This window comes from Trichomonas vaginalis, chromosome V (genome assembly GCF_026262505.1).
Source record: "Trichomonas vaginalis G3 chromosome V, whole genome shotgun sequence".
NCBI classification, from domain to species: domain Eukaryota; phylum Parabasalia; order Trichomonadida; family Trichomonadidae; genus Trichomonas; species Trichomonas vaginalis.
The window spans coordinates 27,867,827-27,882,401 of record NC_067207.1 but is presented as its reverse complement, the minus strand read 5'-3'; the positions used below and the strand labels follow the sequence as shown (position 1 = coordinate 27,882,401).

At 35.3% G+C, this 14,575-nt stretch overlaps 7 protein-coding genes and 1 pseudogene across 8 annotated transcripts, besides 1 other annotated feature; 3 read left to right on the top strand and 5 right to left on the bottom strand.

Moving 5' to 3' along the window:
* Nucleotides 1-13,154: part of a mobile genetic element that runs on past the window's edge.
* On the bottom strand, nucleotides 5-205 carry TVAGG3_0415330 (uncharacterized protein; the record flags this gene model as incomplete). The annotated part of the gene is made up of 1 exon (XM_051233235.1): nucleotides 5-205. The coding sequence occupies one exon, from the start codon at nucleotides 203-205 to the stop codon at nucleotides 5-7; it is 201 nt and encodes a 66-aa protein (XP_051102965.1).
* TVAGG3_0415320 (P-loop containing nucleoside triphosphate hydrolases family) lies at nucleotides 2,374-2,855 on the bottom strand (the record flags this gene model as incomplete). The annotated part of the gene is made up of 1 exon (XM_051233234.1): nucleotides 2,374-2,855. A coding segment is annotated over one exon (482 nt), but the record flags the coding sequence as incomplete, so codon positions are not given.
* Nucleotides 3,025-3,351, top strand: TVAGG3_0415310 (uncharacterized protein; the record flags this gene model as incomplete). The annotated part of the gene is made up of 1 exon (XM_051233233.1): nucleotides 3,025-3,351. A coding segment is annotated over one exon (327 nt), but the record flags the coding sequence as incomplete, so codon positions are not given.
* On the bottom strand, nucleotides 4,179-5,050 carry TVAGG3_0415300 (uncharacterized protein; the record flags this gene model as incomplete). The annotated part of the gene is made up of 1 exon (XM_051233232.1): nucleotides 4,179-5,050. A coding segment is annotated over one exon (872 nt), but the record flags the coding sequence as incomplete, so codon positions are not given.
* Nucleotides 8,617-9,590, bottom strand: TVAGG3_0415290 (annotated as a pseudogene). The gene has a single exon. A coding segment is annotated over exon 1 (974 nt).
* On the bottom strand, nucleotides 10,946-11,589 carry TVAGG3_0415280 (protein of unknown function, DUF4106 family; the record flags this gene model as incomplete). The annotated part of the gene is made up of 1 exon (XM_051233231.1): nucleotides 10,946-11,589. A coding segment is annotated over one exon (644 nt), but the record flags the coding sequence as incomplete, so codon positions are not given.
* Nucleotides 12,472-13,044, top strand: TVAGG3_0415270 (uncharacterized protein; the record flags this gene model as incomplete). The annotated part of the gene is made up of 1 exon (XM_001312443.1): nucleotides 12,472-13,044. One exon carries the CDS (start codon nucleotides 12,472-12,474, stop codon nucleotides 13,042-13,044), a length of 573 nt encoding a protein of 190 aa, XP_001312444.1.
* Nucleotides 13,155-13,247: 93 nt separating the features above from the next.
* TVAGG3_0415250 (growth plate cartilage chondrocyte development protein family) lies at nucleotides 13,248-14,548 on the top strand (the record flags this gene model as incomplete). Its single annotated transcript, XM_001312442.1, has 1 exon — nucleotides 13,261-14,457. The coding sequence occupies one exon, from the start codon at nucleotides 13,261-13,263 to the stop codon at nucleotides 14,455-14,457; it is 1,197 nt and encodes a 398-aa protein (XP_001312443.1).
* Nucleotides 14,549-14,575: the final 27 nt, after the last annotated feature.

Below are 14,575 nucleotides of genomic sequence, written 5' to 3'. Positions count from 1 at the left end.
CTTTTTACTCTTTCTTTTCTGAGTTGTTTAGAGCTGGTTTCTCTTGTAGAAACCTTTCGTACTCTTCCATGGTCATGTAATTGCGAATTTGGTACGCAATTCCAGGTTCGTTGTTTTTGAACCTTACGTATGTAACGCTTCCATCCTCCTCAGGGAAGTAAGCTGCTAACATCTGACCAAGTTTTCTCGGTGACTCGGAGCTCATAAAAATGTCACTTTTTAAACGTTAAGTTTTTAGTCTTATTTTACCCTTTGTTTACCCTTTGTTTACCCTTTGTTTGTCAAGGTAGTATTGGAGTGCAATTTCTCCAAATTCTCTGTGTCGGAGTTCTTCAGCATTTTCCAAGGTGTTCCTGGAGAACTCAAAGAAGTTGTCAAGAACATACTGCCATGCTGCTCTTCTGAGTTCGTCGGTATTTTGGAAGTGTTGCACCTTCGAGTCTTCGGACATGAAAAAATAACACTTTTTCTATTAAACCGTTTACAATTTGAATTTTGTTGCTGAATTCAGCAAAAATATAATTTAGGGTAGATGGGTATATCTAACCTCTTTTCTAACCTCTTTTCTACCCTCTTGAATTTTCATGAATTTTATACAGAAAATGCTTGTTTTGAGGTCGAGCCACTTTTGGCTCCACCGTATTCTTTCAACCAAAACTCATGAATTCAGCAAAAATATATTTTAGGGTAGAAGGTTAGATATAACCTCTTTTCTAACCTCTTTTCTACCCTCTTGAATTTGTCATGAGTTTTCCCGAAATAAAAAATAAAGTTGGTTTTTTTAAAAATATTTTTTATTTTATTGTAAGAACATTTAGCAACAAACAGCACCAAACTCGTTAGTCATAACCCAACTTCAATTAGTAGAGATAAAAGCTTCATTCCTTCTTCATATACTTTCGAAACAAAAATCCAGAAGATAAAGCAAGAACTTTTAACAAGTATTTGGACTCTTAGTGCGAAAGATGAAACAAAGAACAGATATCTTTATGAATGCAGGATATTATGACCATTTACCCAAAATTCCTGAAATCCACAACAAAAGCTTACTATTCCAGAATTCGATGAAATAGAAGTCAAAGCAACTGACTCAGTAGAAATAAAGAAGTTCATACGAAAGTTAACTATGAGTTTCTTGGATTTCATGCAACCACAAAGTCATGGACAAAATTGCGATTGGTATATAAGAACATCTCTGATATACAAATCTGGGAGTTTAAGACCTACGACAACTTTGTTTCGTTAGTTGCAATGTGTATGCAATAAGAGATAAAATAAAGAGTAAGATATGAAGAACAGATAAAACCCGCAACTTTTGAGTTAAAGAGAGCAATTGACGCCTTAGTCATACTAGCAGTAAGTTTCAGAATATAACGCAAAAAATGAACCCGCAATGTTCAAAATGTAAGCAGCAATTAGGAAATATAACTACTCCGTCAAAGAGATAGAACGTATGAGAAACGACTATGCTGACTTAAAGAGGGAGGCAGAGAAACCAGCAGAAGATAAAATGGACATGTTGACATTTCTAAACAAAAACTATCCAACAGCTGACGATTTCCTTCTTTCAGATGTCAAGAAGAAGTATAAAGAAACCTTCGGCATTGTTAAAACATTCGATGTACTGACAGAAGAAATAGAAGCTACGAAATTGTTTAGAATTTCACGAATTCACAATGTTTACCATGTAAAACGCTTATAAAATAACTGGGGTAGAAAAGAGGTTAGATATCGGGGTAGATATACCCTTCTACCCTAAAATATATTTTTATTGAATTCTGAGTAAAATTCTGAGTAAAATGACAGATGGAACACATACTTTTTCAGTAAGGACATATGGGGTAGAAATGAGGTTAGAAATCGGGTTAGATATACCCATCTACCCTAAAAATATATTTTTATTGAATTCCGTATGAAAATCGTGAAAAATAACAGAGTATTTTGACAACTTCAAACAAGCAGAGTAAATGAACCATTTATTTTTATTGACTTTTTACAATTTGAACTTTGTTCGCGTAGATATGAATTCTGAAAGAAGTATGAGGGTCTTGTATGACTTTGTACTTCTCCCATAGTTCATGTCTGTCAAACTTACCTGCCATGGACTCTTTCATAAGTTCCATGAAATCGTCTTCGGACAATCCAGGGAAAAGTATAATGTCAGTAAGTATTCTCTTTACATCCTTACTTAAACTCTTGGCTGTCTGTACACAAATGACAACTGAGATGTTAAAGTGTCTGAGCTTCTTAAGAATTCGACACATGTCTTGTTCTCTGTTCTTTAACAAAGGATGAGAAGCAAAGTCATCTAAGATAAGAAGACATCTATGAGGGTATGTCTTCCAATCGTAAGATTGCAATTTCTTCGAAATGTATTCTATCTCTTTCTGTTTGTTTCTGAAGTGTTTCTTCTCTAATATTCTCTGCATTTCCTCATTTGGGTCTTTAAACTTCGAATTGACATACTCATTTATAGCATTGTACTTCAAAACTCTTCTTTGGTACTTCTTTATCCAATCTAACAACTCAGAGTCTTTTATACATACTAACTTAGACTTCTTTATAATATCTTTGAACGAATTGACGGTTTGGTCAAATTGACCAGAAGTACTACAAATGACAACTAACTCATAGAATGGGTTCTTCTCATCTAGTTCTTGTTGTTGTGCAGCCATTTTAAGATAAGTGAAAGTCTTACCCGACCCAGGTGGTGCAATTAGACCTGTTATACCATTCTGAGCAAATAAGAACTTGTCATGTATGGGTTTTATCTGAGCATTTTCTAACTTCCTCTTGTTCTTGTTTAAAACATTCTCAAATTTCTTGTCAATGTCAGCAAACTTTTTTTCTAACATATTTTTAGAAAAATTAAAATTTTATCTTTTAGAAAATGTCTAGCGATTTCGCTATCTATATTCGAGACAAACTTTTGACAGCAAAACATCTGTCGACCATAAAATCTTACATAGTGTAAACAAGAAAGGTGAATTTGTTCTAAAGTTCTGTTTCTGGGAATATGACAAGAACCATAAAACATTACAAAGAGCAGTCTTAAAATTTGTCAATGACAGACTTGTTGACAGAGATGACGCCGATTGGAAAGATGAAGTCCAACAAAAGTTCTTAGAATGCAAAGAAGACACATGCGCTGTTCTTGAAGATGAAATAGAAAACAGAATAGAAGAGCTATTAAAGGACAAAGAACTTTTACAGAAATATGGTTCGGAGAAATTTGACATAACTCCACCAGAAAAGAAGAAGAAAGAAAAGAAAGAAAAGAAAGAAAAGAAAGTAGAAGAAGAGAAGAAAGAACCTGAACCAATTCCAGAGAAAAAGAAATTTGACATGTAAAAATAAAATTTTATTTTTAGAACATTTCTGGGTCAATGTCAATGTTCTCTTCCTCTTTAGGAGCAAACACTGGCTTAGACTCTAAAATCTTTTTACCCAATTTACCTTGAACTTCAACTATCTTAGACTCATAATATTCATAGTCGTCTGCTTTCTTTGGTTCATAAGGTATAACAAGTTTGTATGCTTTGCCTTCTTCGAGTTTTGAGAACTTTCTGTCAAAATTTTCTTTGACTGCTAACAAACCTTCTATGTCTAAGTCTTCAAATTTCGCACCATTTTTAACAATAGCAAACTTAACGGGTTCGATGTTCCAAACTTTGTCATATGTAGACTTTTCAAAATGGTAGAAGTAAACATTCAAATATATGAATGGGTCTAGTTCTTCTTTAAGTCCTGACATGTACTTATTTACTGAGATGAATTTTCCATCTTTTCTATCGGATAAAAAAATATTTTTTTTAAATTTACTCATAAAAATTTTTCTTTGTATATACGCCGTTCTGTACGTCTAAAAGATTTTTGACATTTGCCAAGAATGTACGTTTAGACGCTGTCATATAACCATACTCTTGACAATATTGTTTATACGAATCGTACAATGACCTTTCATCTAAACACTCAAAGTTTCTCATCTATGAACAGTTCATATACACTCTTGTTTGCTTCTAACAATGTTTGTCTCTCTTCGGTATGTGGAATTTGTCTTGGATTGAACTTTGAAATATCTAATGTCATGAAATATGAGAACAAGTGGTTGTAAAAGTAGTGTCAAAGTTTCTGCTAAGTCGTCAAAATATTCTGTATCTTGCATATGAGAATCTGACGTTCTGACAACTACATATCTTCTGTCAGAACTTTCTAACTTCATCGGAACGGCGTTGTTTGAAACCATAATGAAATTTGCAACATTTTCACAAACTCTTTGGTCTTTATATTTTCTTTCAACAACTCCAACTTTGTCTGTTATAAGACTCTTCAAAGCATCTGAGTTTAAAACCTTTGTTGTATCTATACTTTGAAGTTCGTTACATACTATAAGTTTCATATTCTCTATTGAAGAGTTAAATTTACCGCAGATGTTTTCTAAGTTTGTCATATTCGGGTTCGAATAGCCCTCTAACAGTTTGCATAAGATATCTGTAAAGAAAGTGTTCTTACCTGTTCCTTGTTTTCCAATTATGATGAGAGCAGTTTCATTTTTAGCACTTGGATGTTGTAAGATGTTTGCAAACCAACATAAGATATACTCATAGACTCTTTCGTTTCCATTGCATATAATTTCTTTGACATGGTCTAACCAAGCTTCTATAATATTTTCTTTCCATTCTACTTGTTCGTATTTATATCCAGTGAAGATAGAATAGAAGTTTGGAGAAGGTGTATAGAACTTTATACCACGAACTGAAAAATCTTCTAACTTTGACAATAAGATATCCCAAGCATCTAACATCTTCATACCAACTTGTACGACTTTTATTTTCTTAAGTTTCTGTCTACATTCTTGTTCTGAAACTATTGTTGCTCTTGGTTTGTTAAAGACAACATCCCATTCTTTCATGACATAACATTCTGGGGCAGAGTCGACATAAATGACTAAACGTTTCAAATTCTCGACTGCTTTGTTATAGTCTCGAAATGGACACATATTTCTGAACGCTTGGAAGTCATAAAAATCTGAAACATCTATTCTGTACATTTTTATAAAAATAAAAAAAATATTTTTTTATTCTTGACTTTTATTTGCATTTTTGTTGCATTTGTTGCATTTGTTGTTCTTGAGCTATTTGTTGTTGAAGTTGTTCTTGTATACAATACTTTCACCAGTTGCATCTTCCAATTCGAAACTTTCTGCCGTCATTGACAAATACATAGGACATAAAAGTTTTACAGGAACAAAGTTTGCGTCAACTAAGGTTAAGTTTATGTTTGCTAAAGTGTTTGAGTTTACTAAAGCTGAAAACTCTGCATTCGAATGAACAATAGGCAAACCAGCAGAGAAAGTGTTGTTTATACGCATGAGTATCTTTTGGTCATAGTAGTTTCTGTCGACATTCGAATAGCACTTTGAACCTAAGTTTGAAACAATATATAAATGGTGTACTTAAAGTCAATGGAACAGACATTCCTTGTATGACACCTTTTCCTGTTATAGGAAACTGTTGGTAGTAAAAACCAGATATAAGTTTTGTATTATAGCTCATATCGTTTATAGTAAACTCAGTCGGACATCCAAACATAATGAAACCTGCTCTAGTTGCAGCACATGTTACATCCGTCCTTAAAGTATTAAATAAGTCAACAAAACCTGTTGGTGGTATATCTGAGTAAGTATCTTCAAAGAAGTATTTTTTACCATTCACAACAACAAAGTCTTCTGGTGTCAAAAGAGCAAAACAGGCTTTAGTCGTCATCGTGTTTAAGGTCAGTTTACAATATCGTCCTTGAGGACTTTGTAAGTTTGTTGTTATAGAATTATATGACTCAGGGTTTTTAGTCGTAATAGTATAAACCACTATGTCTTCTGCCATTTACTTAGCAAGTAAATTTTAATGAAATGTTGTGGTCGTCAAATATTTTTATGACGTCTGGGAAACTATATTTTAAGTTCAACGTTTCACCTCCTTTCATAACGTATATCTTGTCAATGACATTATATGAAACACCACAGCAACAATGTCGGGTTCTATTTCTTTGATGTTTATATCGTCTGCCTCTGTCAAAAGTTTCAATAGTTCTTTCAAAATTTCATGAGGTGCGATGACATATGAGTTCACTTTTACAGGGTTGTGTTCGACCAAGTTTAACATTATACCCAAAGCTTGACAAATCTTCTCCTGAGTTTTAAGTTTGTCTTTAAGTTGTTGGTAGTCGTTTCGAATATCTGCAACAGAACTTAAGTCTCTGCTAACTTCAGGTATGTTGGTTGTTCTTTTACAGGAACTATTGTTATACCATCTTCGTCTTCGTATGGTTTCCCCACTTCAACATCTCTTTCTTTGACATTGACAACAACACTTTGACTGTTTGTTTGAGTTGGTGAATTTAACTTCACATCTGCCACCGCCATTAAACCTTTTGAAACACTTACGCTTCTATTTTTCGGAAATGACATTTTACTTAGAATAAAAAGATGGACGTATTTGAGTATCTCTTCGAATTGAAGCAAAACAAAGTTTACACACACAAACAATACAAGTTCATTGACAGAATAGTTCTTTATACAAACAATGGAAAATGTTATAGAATAGCAGTCTTTGCTGAACCAAAATATTTTCATAAAGCAAAGAAAGTTGGTATAACGAATGGTGAAAGTTCTTGAAGCAGACAAAAATATAACAACAAAACTGACCGATATTTCTAAAGGTAAGTTTATAATACAATATTATGTCAAAACTGGCGTACTGTCAATATTTGACGGAGAGAAGTCAGTTCAAGAACAACTTACTGACCTGCTGCCAAAATCTGCTCGATGGAAGCTGTCGTTATGCCAATCTGAGGAGCCCCAGCAGGTTTCATCGAACGAATCTTCAAAAGAGCATCTTCCGTGAAAAGTGCTATTGGTTTTGTAAACTTCTTTTTCTTTCATCTGGACCGTCTCTGTCACCAGTATATTGTATTTGAACTGTACCAACAGTTGAAATACCACCCATAAAGTCTTCTGAGTCAGCAAATGGAATGCCAAGCCAAAAGTTTGAACGGTCTCCATTTGTATATTGAGTTTTTTGACCTCCTGTATGAGTCCATACTTTCACATATGGCATAATAGAACTTTGCATTTCAGGGTTAATGGTTGTTGTGAAGTTGTTGTTAAAGTTCATAGCATCTAATGTCAAGTTGTATGACCTCATATCCTCAACTGTAGAATATTCTTCTCTTGGATAGTATTTGCCATCTATGTTTATATGGTATTTAATACCAGGGTTGTAGAAGCAAGAATAGTCATTTATAGTTCGTCTGAACAGTACAAACATAGTATCTGCATGTTTCATTGCAGTTGTTAAAGCAATATCTGTTCTTGCACCTGGGTCAGCACTTTGGTTTCCAACTTCACCTGCAAAGTCTTTGACAGATATTTGGTGTATAGGGAACATAAGTGGAACTGCAATATATTTGGCAGCTAAAGCATTTGAAATATCTGGGTCCAACATATAGACTGCAAGTCTGCTTTCTATTCTCTTGCATTCAAACTTTTCGCATGTGAACTTAACTGGGTCCCAAGCAGTTCCAGCAGCATTGAATATAGTTTACTTCAGTGTTGAGGTTTGAGAAACCAAAGTCTAAGTCAACTTTGTCTTTGCAAAAGTCGGCGAATGACGTTTGATTTGCTCCCTTTACGTCTGTAAGAGTGAATGGGTCTTGTGTTGGTGCAATGACTAAGTTATTTTTGCTTGGAGTAAGTTCGATAGAAATTTTTCCTGCCCAGTTTGGCAAGTATCTTAAAAACCTGAAGATGAGGAAAGATGACAAAGGAACTCTAAGTTTCAGTTTTACTTTGGTTACTGCTGCTGCAGTTTGTCCAGAAAGGTTAACATAAACTCCTGGAACGTTAGGGTCAAGTCTTCTTATTTTCTCAATAGTTGCATACTGGTCTGTTTGTTCTCTAGCTTGTGGTTGTACTGAGTTTCTCAAAGCGAACCATTCATAGTTTGCCCATGTTACTGTTTGAACTAAGTCAGAGTTAGAATATATCTTATATCCCATGAAAACTTCTGGAGCATATTGGTATCCGACATAGAAAATTCCATTGCAACCTTTCTTGTCAGACAACTTGGCAGAAGGTTTTATTTCAATGTCTTGTTCCACGTATAAGAAAGAGTTGTCAATAGAAATTATATGAAACCTGTCGCAAGCAATATCTACTGTTGTTGAAGAACCTTCTCCAAACTCACCTACGTTTCCATAAGAAACAGCAGTTGTATATTCGTAAGTTCCAGGAACTATTTCTGACCTTCTAATGGCATTGTCGCATTCGTTATACCATTCGGAAACATTTCCATTCATGGCATCCAAAACTGTTGGCGTTATATTCTGAGCGGCGTACATTTCATATGAGTAAAAATATAGAATAGTTGGATTTATATGTCATAATAGAACCCACTCCGACCAAGCTTTACTTTCTTCCTGACTGAGTTTTTAACTCTTCTTTTTCCTTCATTGCCCTCTGCTTGAAGTTGTTGCATCTTTGCATTATGTTCATCTAGTATGTTGCAAATTTCCCATGTCCTTTTTGCCTTTTGGCTCTGGTCGCCCATCTCAGGTAACCTATATCCTAGAAAGAGTTTGTCATAGTCTGTATTTGAGTCTTCGCGTATTGTTTGCATGACTCTTTCCTGAGTTTCTGGTTCAAGCTCTTCAAACAGTGCCTGTCCATATGGAATATGCTCGTTTCCAAATATATGTTTTTGTAGCCATTCTGGTTTTCTTTCCATGTTACCAACAATATCTTTTGTGAATGGGAAAGCTTTACCCAATCTTTCAGTCTTGCGTCGTTTATTTCTGTAGTTGGTTTTATTTTGTCAAGGAACATGTTTTTCAATACTAACATTTCATTTGGTACTGTCCATTTGAGTTTTCTTAAATATTCATCCCTTCTCGGTTCATTGTCTGCAAAGTAAGTTTTTATGACATTTTGTAAACTTTCGTTTGCAAGGTCATGTACAATAGGTTCTCTTCCTTCGCTCTCCCTAACTTTCTTTCTAAACTCTTCACCAAATATACCATCTCTATGGTTCTGTGTAGTTCTTTGAGATAAATGTTCTAGAACGTCAGGTGTTATATTTCCATCAGCCATGTTCATTTCATACTGGTCCAAAATATCTGCATCTTTCATATCTTTCAATGGCATTAAAGCCGCGCTTAAAATACCAGCTATATCTGGTTCACCATTGACTTCCATTGCGTCTACAACTTCTTGGAATTGTGGTTGTAAGTTTATGAACCACCTATCCGGGATTAGCTTTATGACCCCATCTCATTGTAGTTCCATCGTCTGCAGAAACAAAAGTAGGTTTGTTTCCATCTTGGTTAGGTTCTGAATGAACTTTAAACAATGTTTCATTTCTATATGTTTTCTTGAAATTTAACCTTTTATCTTCACCGAGTTCATCCGAAGATTGAACGTTAAATGCTCGTAAGTAAAAAGGGTTGTTGTATTTGTGTACATTTTTTTTCAGTTCTTCCATTCTATGCTGGATATTTTCATCTGGTGTTGGAGTCTTTTGTATGTCGGCAAACATTTTTCGATATTCTTCTACTATGTCAGCCGAATTTTTTTTAGACTCTTGGAAATATTCCATATTCTCCGCATACTCTTGTTGAGGGTCAAGATTTTTCGGCTGTTCCAAATCTTCATCTAGTTCTGTGAAGTTAGTTTCCAAAAGTGACTTGTTCGTTTCCTTCAGGCTCTTCTAGCTGTTGTTGCTGAACTATTTCTTCCATGTCTGGTTGTATCTGAACTTCTTCCTGTGGAGTTTCTTGTACCTCATCTGCTGGCATTTCATATATTCCGAGACCGTTTTTAACAAGTTCCCTATCTAAGTCATCCGGACTCATAAACCTTTCTTTCTTTCGTTCCGTCTCTATTTTTTACGCGTTTCATGAAGAGAGTTGAATTGTCATTTAGCTCTGACATCAAATATCTCGGAGTAAATTCATCATGTCATTTGGATGATATGCTATTAAATCATATCCCTTAGCGAGCTTGTATTTTCCAGGTTTGAAATTATATCCCATTTGGTGCTGAGCCATAAAGCTAAATAGGTTCGGGTCAGTATTTCCATCCTTGAACTTTCTAATAGCTTCTTTATATCTGTCACTAAAGTCAAGAGTATCTGGGTAACCATACTCTTCTTAAGCATTTTTAAGAATTCTTGGTTTCCTTGTTCTCTACTTCTTTTATGTCCTTGCTCTGTTTGTGCTGGTTGCTGTGCTGGTTGTTGTGTTGGTTGTTGTGTTTGGTTTTGGTTGTTGTTGTGGTGCATGCCTGTGTCTATGTCCATGTGACGATGTAAATGTGTTAGGTAGTCCTGGTGCAGGTGCTTCTCTTGGAGGGTTTGGTGGTATATAAGTTCCACCAGCTGGCACATATGTTCCATCTGCAGCATAATGTCCTACCTGACTTTTCGTTTTTAAGAAAGCATTTACTAGGTCTGTTTTGGTCTGTTGTAACTCTTTTTCTTGACTTTCCACAACAGTTGCTCTAACGGCGTCATAGGCACTTTGAACTGCCTGTCTCGTTGCTGCATCTGTTATTTTCGTCATATTTTGTGCTACTTCTTTTAACTCTTTGTCGAAACCTTCAGACTTCAGTTTCTTTCCAGATGAGAAGTCGTTCACTAGTTTCACCTTACTATGAAGAGCTTCGAAGGCGTTCTTAAAGTCAGCATTTGTTAAAGCTTCATTTGAACTATCTTCATCCGCTTGTATTTTTGTCCTTATTGACCCTATGAGTTGGGCTGCTTTAGCGTTGGCTTGGGCATCTAACCAGTCATTGTTAGCTTTTATATATTCTGCGCTTTTCATTGCCTTTTGCATAGCCGCGTCGTTATTTTTACTTTCTTGTGCTAAGTTTTCATACTGTACGGTTTGGTTTTGCAACTGTAAAAGTTTTTCTGCCTTTACATTTGCTTCAACTTCTTTTTTATACTCATCGCTATCCATATATGTCTTCAGGGCTTTTTGTTTTATCTCTTCATCTTTCAGTATTTTATATTGAGTAGTATGGTTTTTCAAATTTATGACATCTTGTTCCATTTTTGCTACTTCTGCTGCTTTTTCTGACACTTTTTTCGCATATTCCTCTGTACTTAGTTCTTTCAGTTGTTCTTCTTTCTTCTTTTTCTCTACGTTTAACTCATTGAGTTTCTTTGTGTGTCTGTCATATTCTAGTTTCTTTTCGTTTTCACTTATTTGTTTCTGTATGTCTATGTTTGACTTTTTGACATCTGTTATTTGATTTTTGAGTGAACTCAAATTCATTTGACTTTGAGGGTTATAAGCTGTTCCGTCTGCAGCTCCACCATAGCCTGCCATTTTCGCTAAAAGTGCCGCTCTTAAACCTCCACTCTGTGCACCAACAACTCGGTTTAAAAGCATAGGATTGCTTGACATTTGTTGCAACATAGTGGGGTCATTCAGCATTTGTTGTTGCAACTGTTGTTGTGGTGTCAGTCTTACTATTGGATGTTTCAATGCTCTCTTCCTCTTACGTATATTCTTACGTAGCTTACGTGGCATTTTAAGTGAAGTTAAAAAGCGGTTTTCGACAGATGTTTATATGACACTTTTTGTTCAGCACAAAAAACTACTCGGTCAAAGTGTTGTCAGTTTTGTAAAATAACGGTCCTATCTTGTTTTAAAAGGGGAAAGGCTTCTCAAAGTATACTTCCTTGGAACGCCTGTAACTTTTCCTGTAGCGAAGATAGACCCTTACTTGTCCGGACAAAGTTATACTATTTTGAGTGCTCTACAAAAAAGTCAACGGCGACGACTCTCAAAAACCGTTGTGTAAAAAGTTTTACCGTTGGACAAAAAAGTATGTATAGAAAACAAAAAACGTTTATAGTTCATTCAATATTTGAGATGGAACGGTTTGCCAACGGAGACTTTTCAATAAAATAAAAAAATAGAGGGGGTTACCGTTGACGAAAACGGTTTATTTTAAACTTTTCTATGAGTAGTCCGAAAAAAACAGTTTATTTTTGTCTAATGGCATTCGCTAGCGTGTTCGCTCCAAATTCACCTGAAGAAATTGCTTGCAAACTTTCAGCACCCACAGGTTTAGAGCCTCAATATCAAACTGCAGCATCTACACATTCTCCAAGCAGAACAGACAATTCGCTCAATCCAAAGCCACTTTCACTACCAAAAACAATACCAAACGAGCTCCGTATTACAAAGAACCACAGCAACGCTGAACTACGCAAAATACTACTCAGATTGTCTGAAGAATACTTCAATTCAAAGCCAGAAGAAAGAGTTCCTGCAACTTTTAACAAAGAATATTGTGAACAACTCAACAAAGTTCTTGCAGACTTTACCAAACTACAAAAAGAAACACCTGACCCATTCGAATTAGGTGACACAATTGTCAACTATTTTCCAACAATAACAAAGATAATGGTTGACAGAACTATATGTCAGCTTATTGAAAGTCTTCCACCCAAAGCTGCAAAAAAAGTCGAACAGTTTTGGGTCGAATTCAAATTAAAGAGTTATGGATATCAGGATGACGAAGAAGAACGTGAGTACGGACAAGAAACAGCAAAATGGCAATGTCTTAGCTCACTCAACCCCAAGTTCAAACCATTATTTTACTCAGACAACAACACAATTCAAGTACGCAAAATTGCTATTCATTTCGTTAACCAAGCAGAAGACATTGAAGAAGGAGACTCTATCTCAGTTTATGTTTGCTACTGCAAATTTTTCAAGGACGAATTTGGAGGACCAATTCTCATGCATGTCTTCAAGCCACGTCAGCAACTCTACGTTGAAACTGAAATAACACTCATGCATGGAATGTATCTCAAGTTTGAAAGCCAATTGGAAAACACATACAACATTTGGCTTTCATACATTCAGTTCGATACACCAGATGACTTTGATGTTGAAGAAGAAGACTCTACTCAAGAAGATGAACCACAAGACTCAATCCAAGAAGAGTCCTCCGAATTCACACCCGAAGACTAACAATTTTCCGAATAAAAACTTCAACTATACTAAACATCTTCAGGGCTAGAAGGCACGAAGTGCCTGGAAGCCCCACTACCTTTTTTTTTTTTTTTTTTTTTTTTTTTTTTTTTTTAAATATTTATTAAATTCATTGGCGCCCCACGCCGATACTTCGAAAATAAATTCCTAAACGTCCATTATTCAAAAAACAAATTCCGTTTGGAAATTTAGGAAATGGATCCACGCTGTATTAGCAGTTACACAGATAAAGCTCTTATTTCTTCAGTTGCTTTCTGCACTGATGATACCAGCTTTGTTACTGGTGGAATTGATAAATGTATTAGGCTGCATCAAGTTGAAAAATCAACTCGCGAAATTAAATATAAATGTGAATCAGCGGTTCGTTGCGTAGCACTAGCACCTAATGGTAAATGCATGTTTGGAGGTGATGAAAACGGAAAGATATGGATGAAAGCTCTATCCGTTAGTCAGCAAAAGGAAGACGCAGATTCATTCGTCGCCCATTTCAAAGCTATCAACTCTATTGCTTTTTCTCCTGATGGAACTCGTTATACAACTGCTTCAAATGATGGAACAGCTAAAATCTTCGAATATCCTACCAACAACTTTGTTGCAAGCTTCAAAGGTCATACTCATTGGGTATTATCATCCGAATTTTCACCTGATTCAAATGTTATTGTTACAGCTGGAGAAGATAAAACATGCCGCATTTGGGATGTTCTTAATAAAGAAAAGCCACGTGTTTTTGGAAAATTCCCTGCTTCAGTTACACATGCTACATTCCATCCAAGTGGAACTATTGTTGGCGTAGCTTTAGCTGATGGTTCTTTCTTATTAATAGATGTTCGCAATGAAAAGACCATTCAATATTATCCTAAGGCTCATAATGGTCCTATTACAGCCTTAAGATTCCATCCTTCAGGCTCTTTTGCTTTAACATCATCAACAGATAAGACTCTTTCAATCTGGGATTTAATTGAAGGATTGAAGTTTTATACAATCGATGGATTTGCAGATGAAGTTGTTGATTGCAAATGGAGTTCTAATGGTAGCAAATTTATTGCATGCACAAAATCAGGCGAAGTTAAGACATTTTCTACAAACTTCGACAAGTTAATCAAGACAATAGAAAACACTACATCTACAGCTGGCTCAGCAAGTGATAGTCGTATTGACGAAGCAACTGGAGTTATGAATCCTGAACTAAAGAGAGGACATCCACCAAAGAAGGAATCAAAGCCAAAGCAAGAAGACATGACTCCAGAAGAACGTGATGCTAAGATCACAGCAGCTCTCACAAAGATGTTGAATCAAGTTGAAATTCTCACTAAGAGTGCAGCTATGATGACTGAGCGTGTTAACATGCAAGCTAAGACTGTTGAAAGACTTCAGGCTGCTTATAATCAGTAATTTTCTTCATGTTATTTTTATCTTTTTTCTATTAATGTTTTTTATATTTATTTCAACCGATAATAAATAGCCTATAATATTTCTTTTTGTAGTGTATTTAAATGCTTTAATCATATTT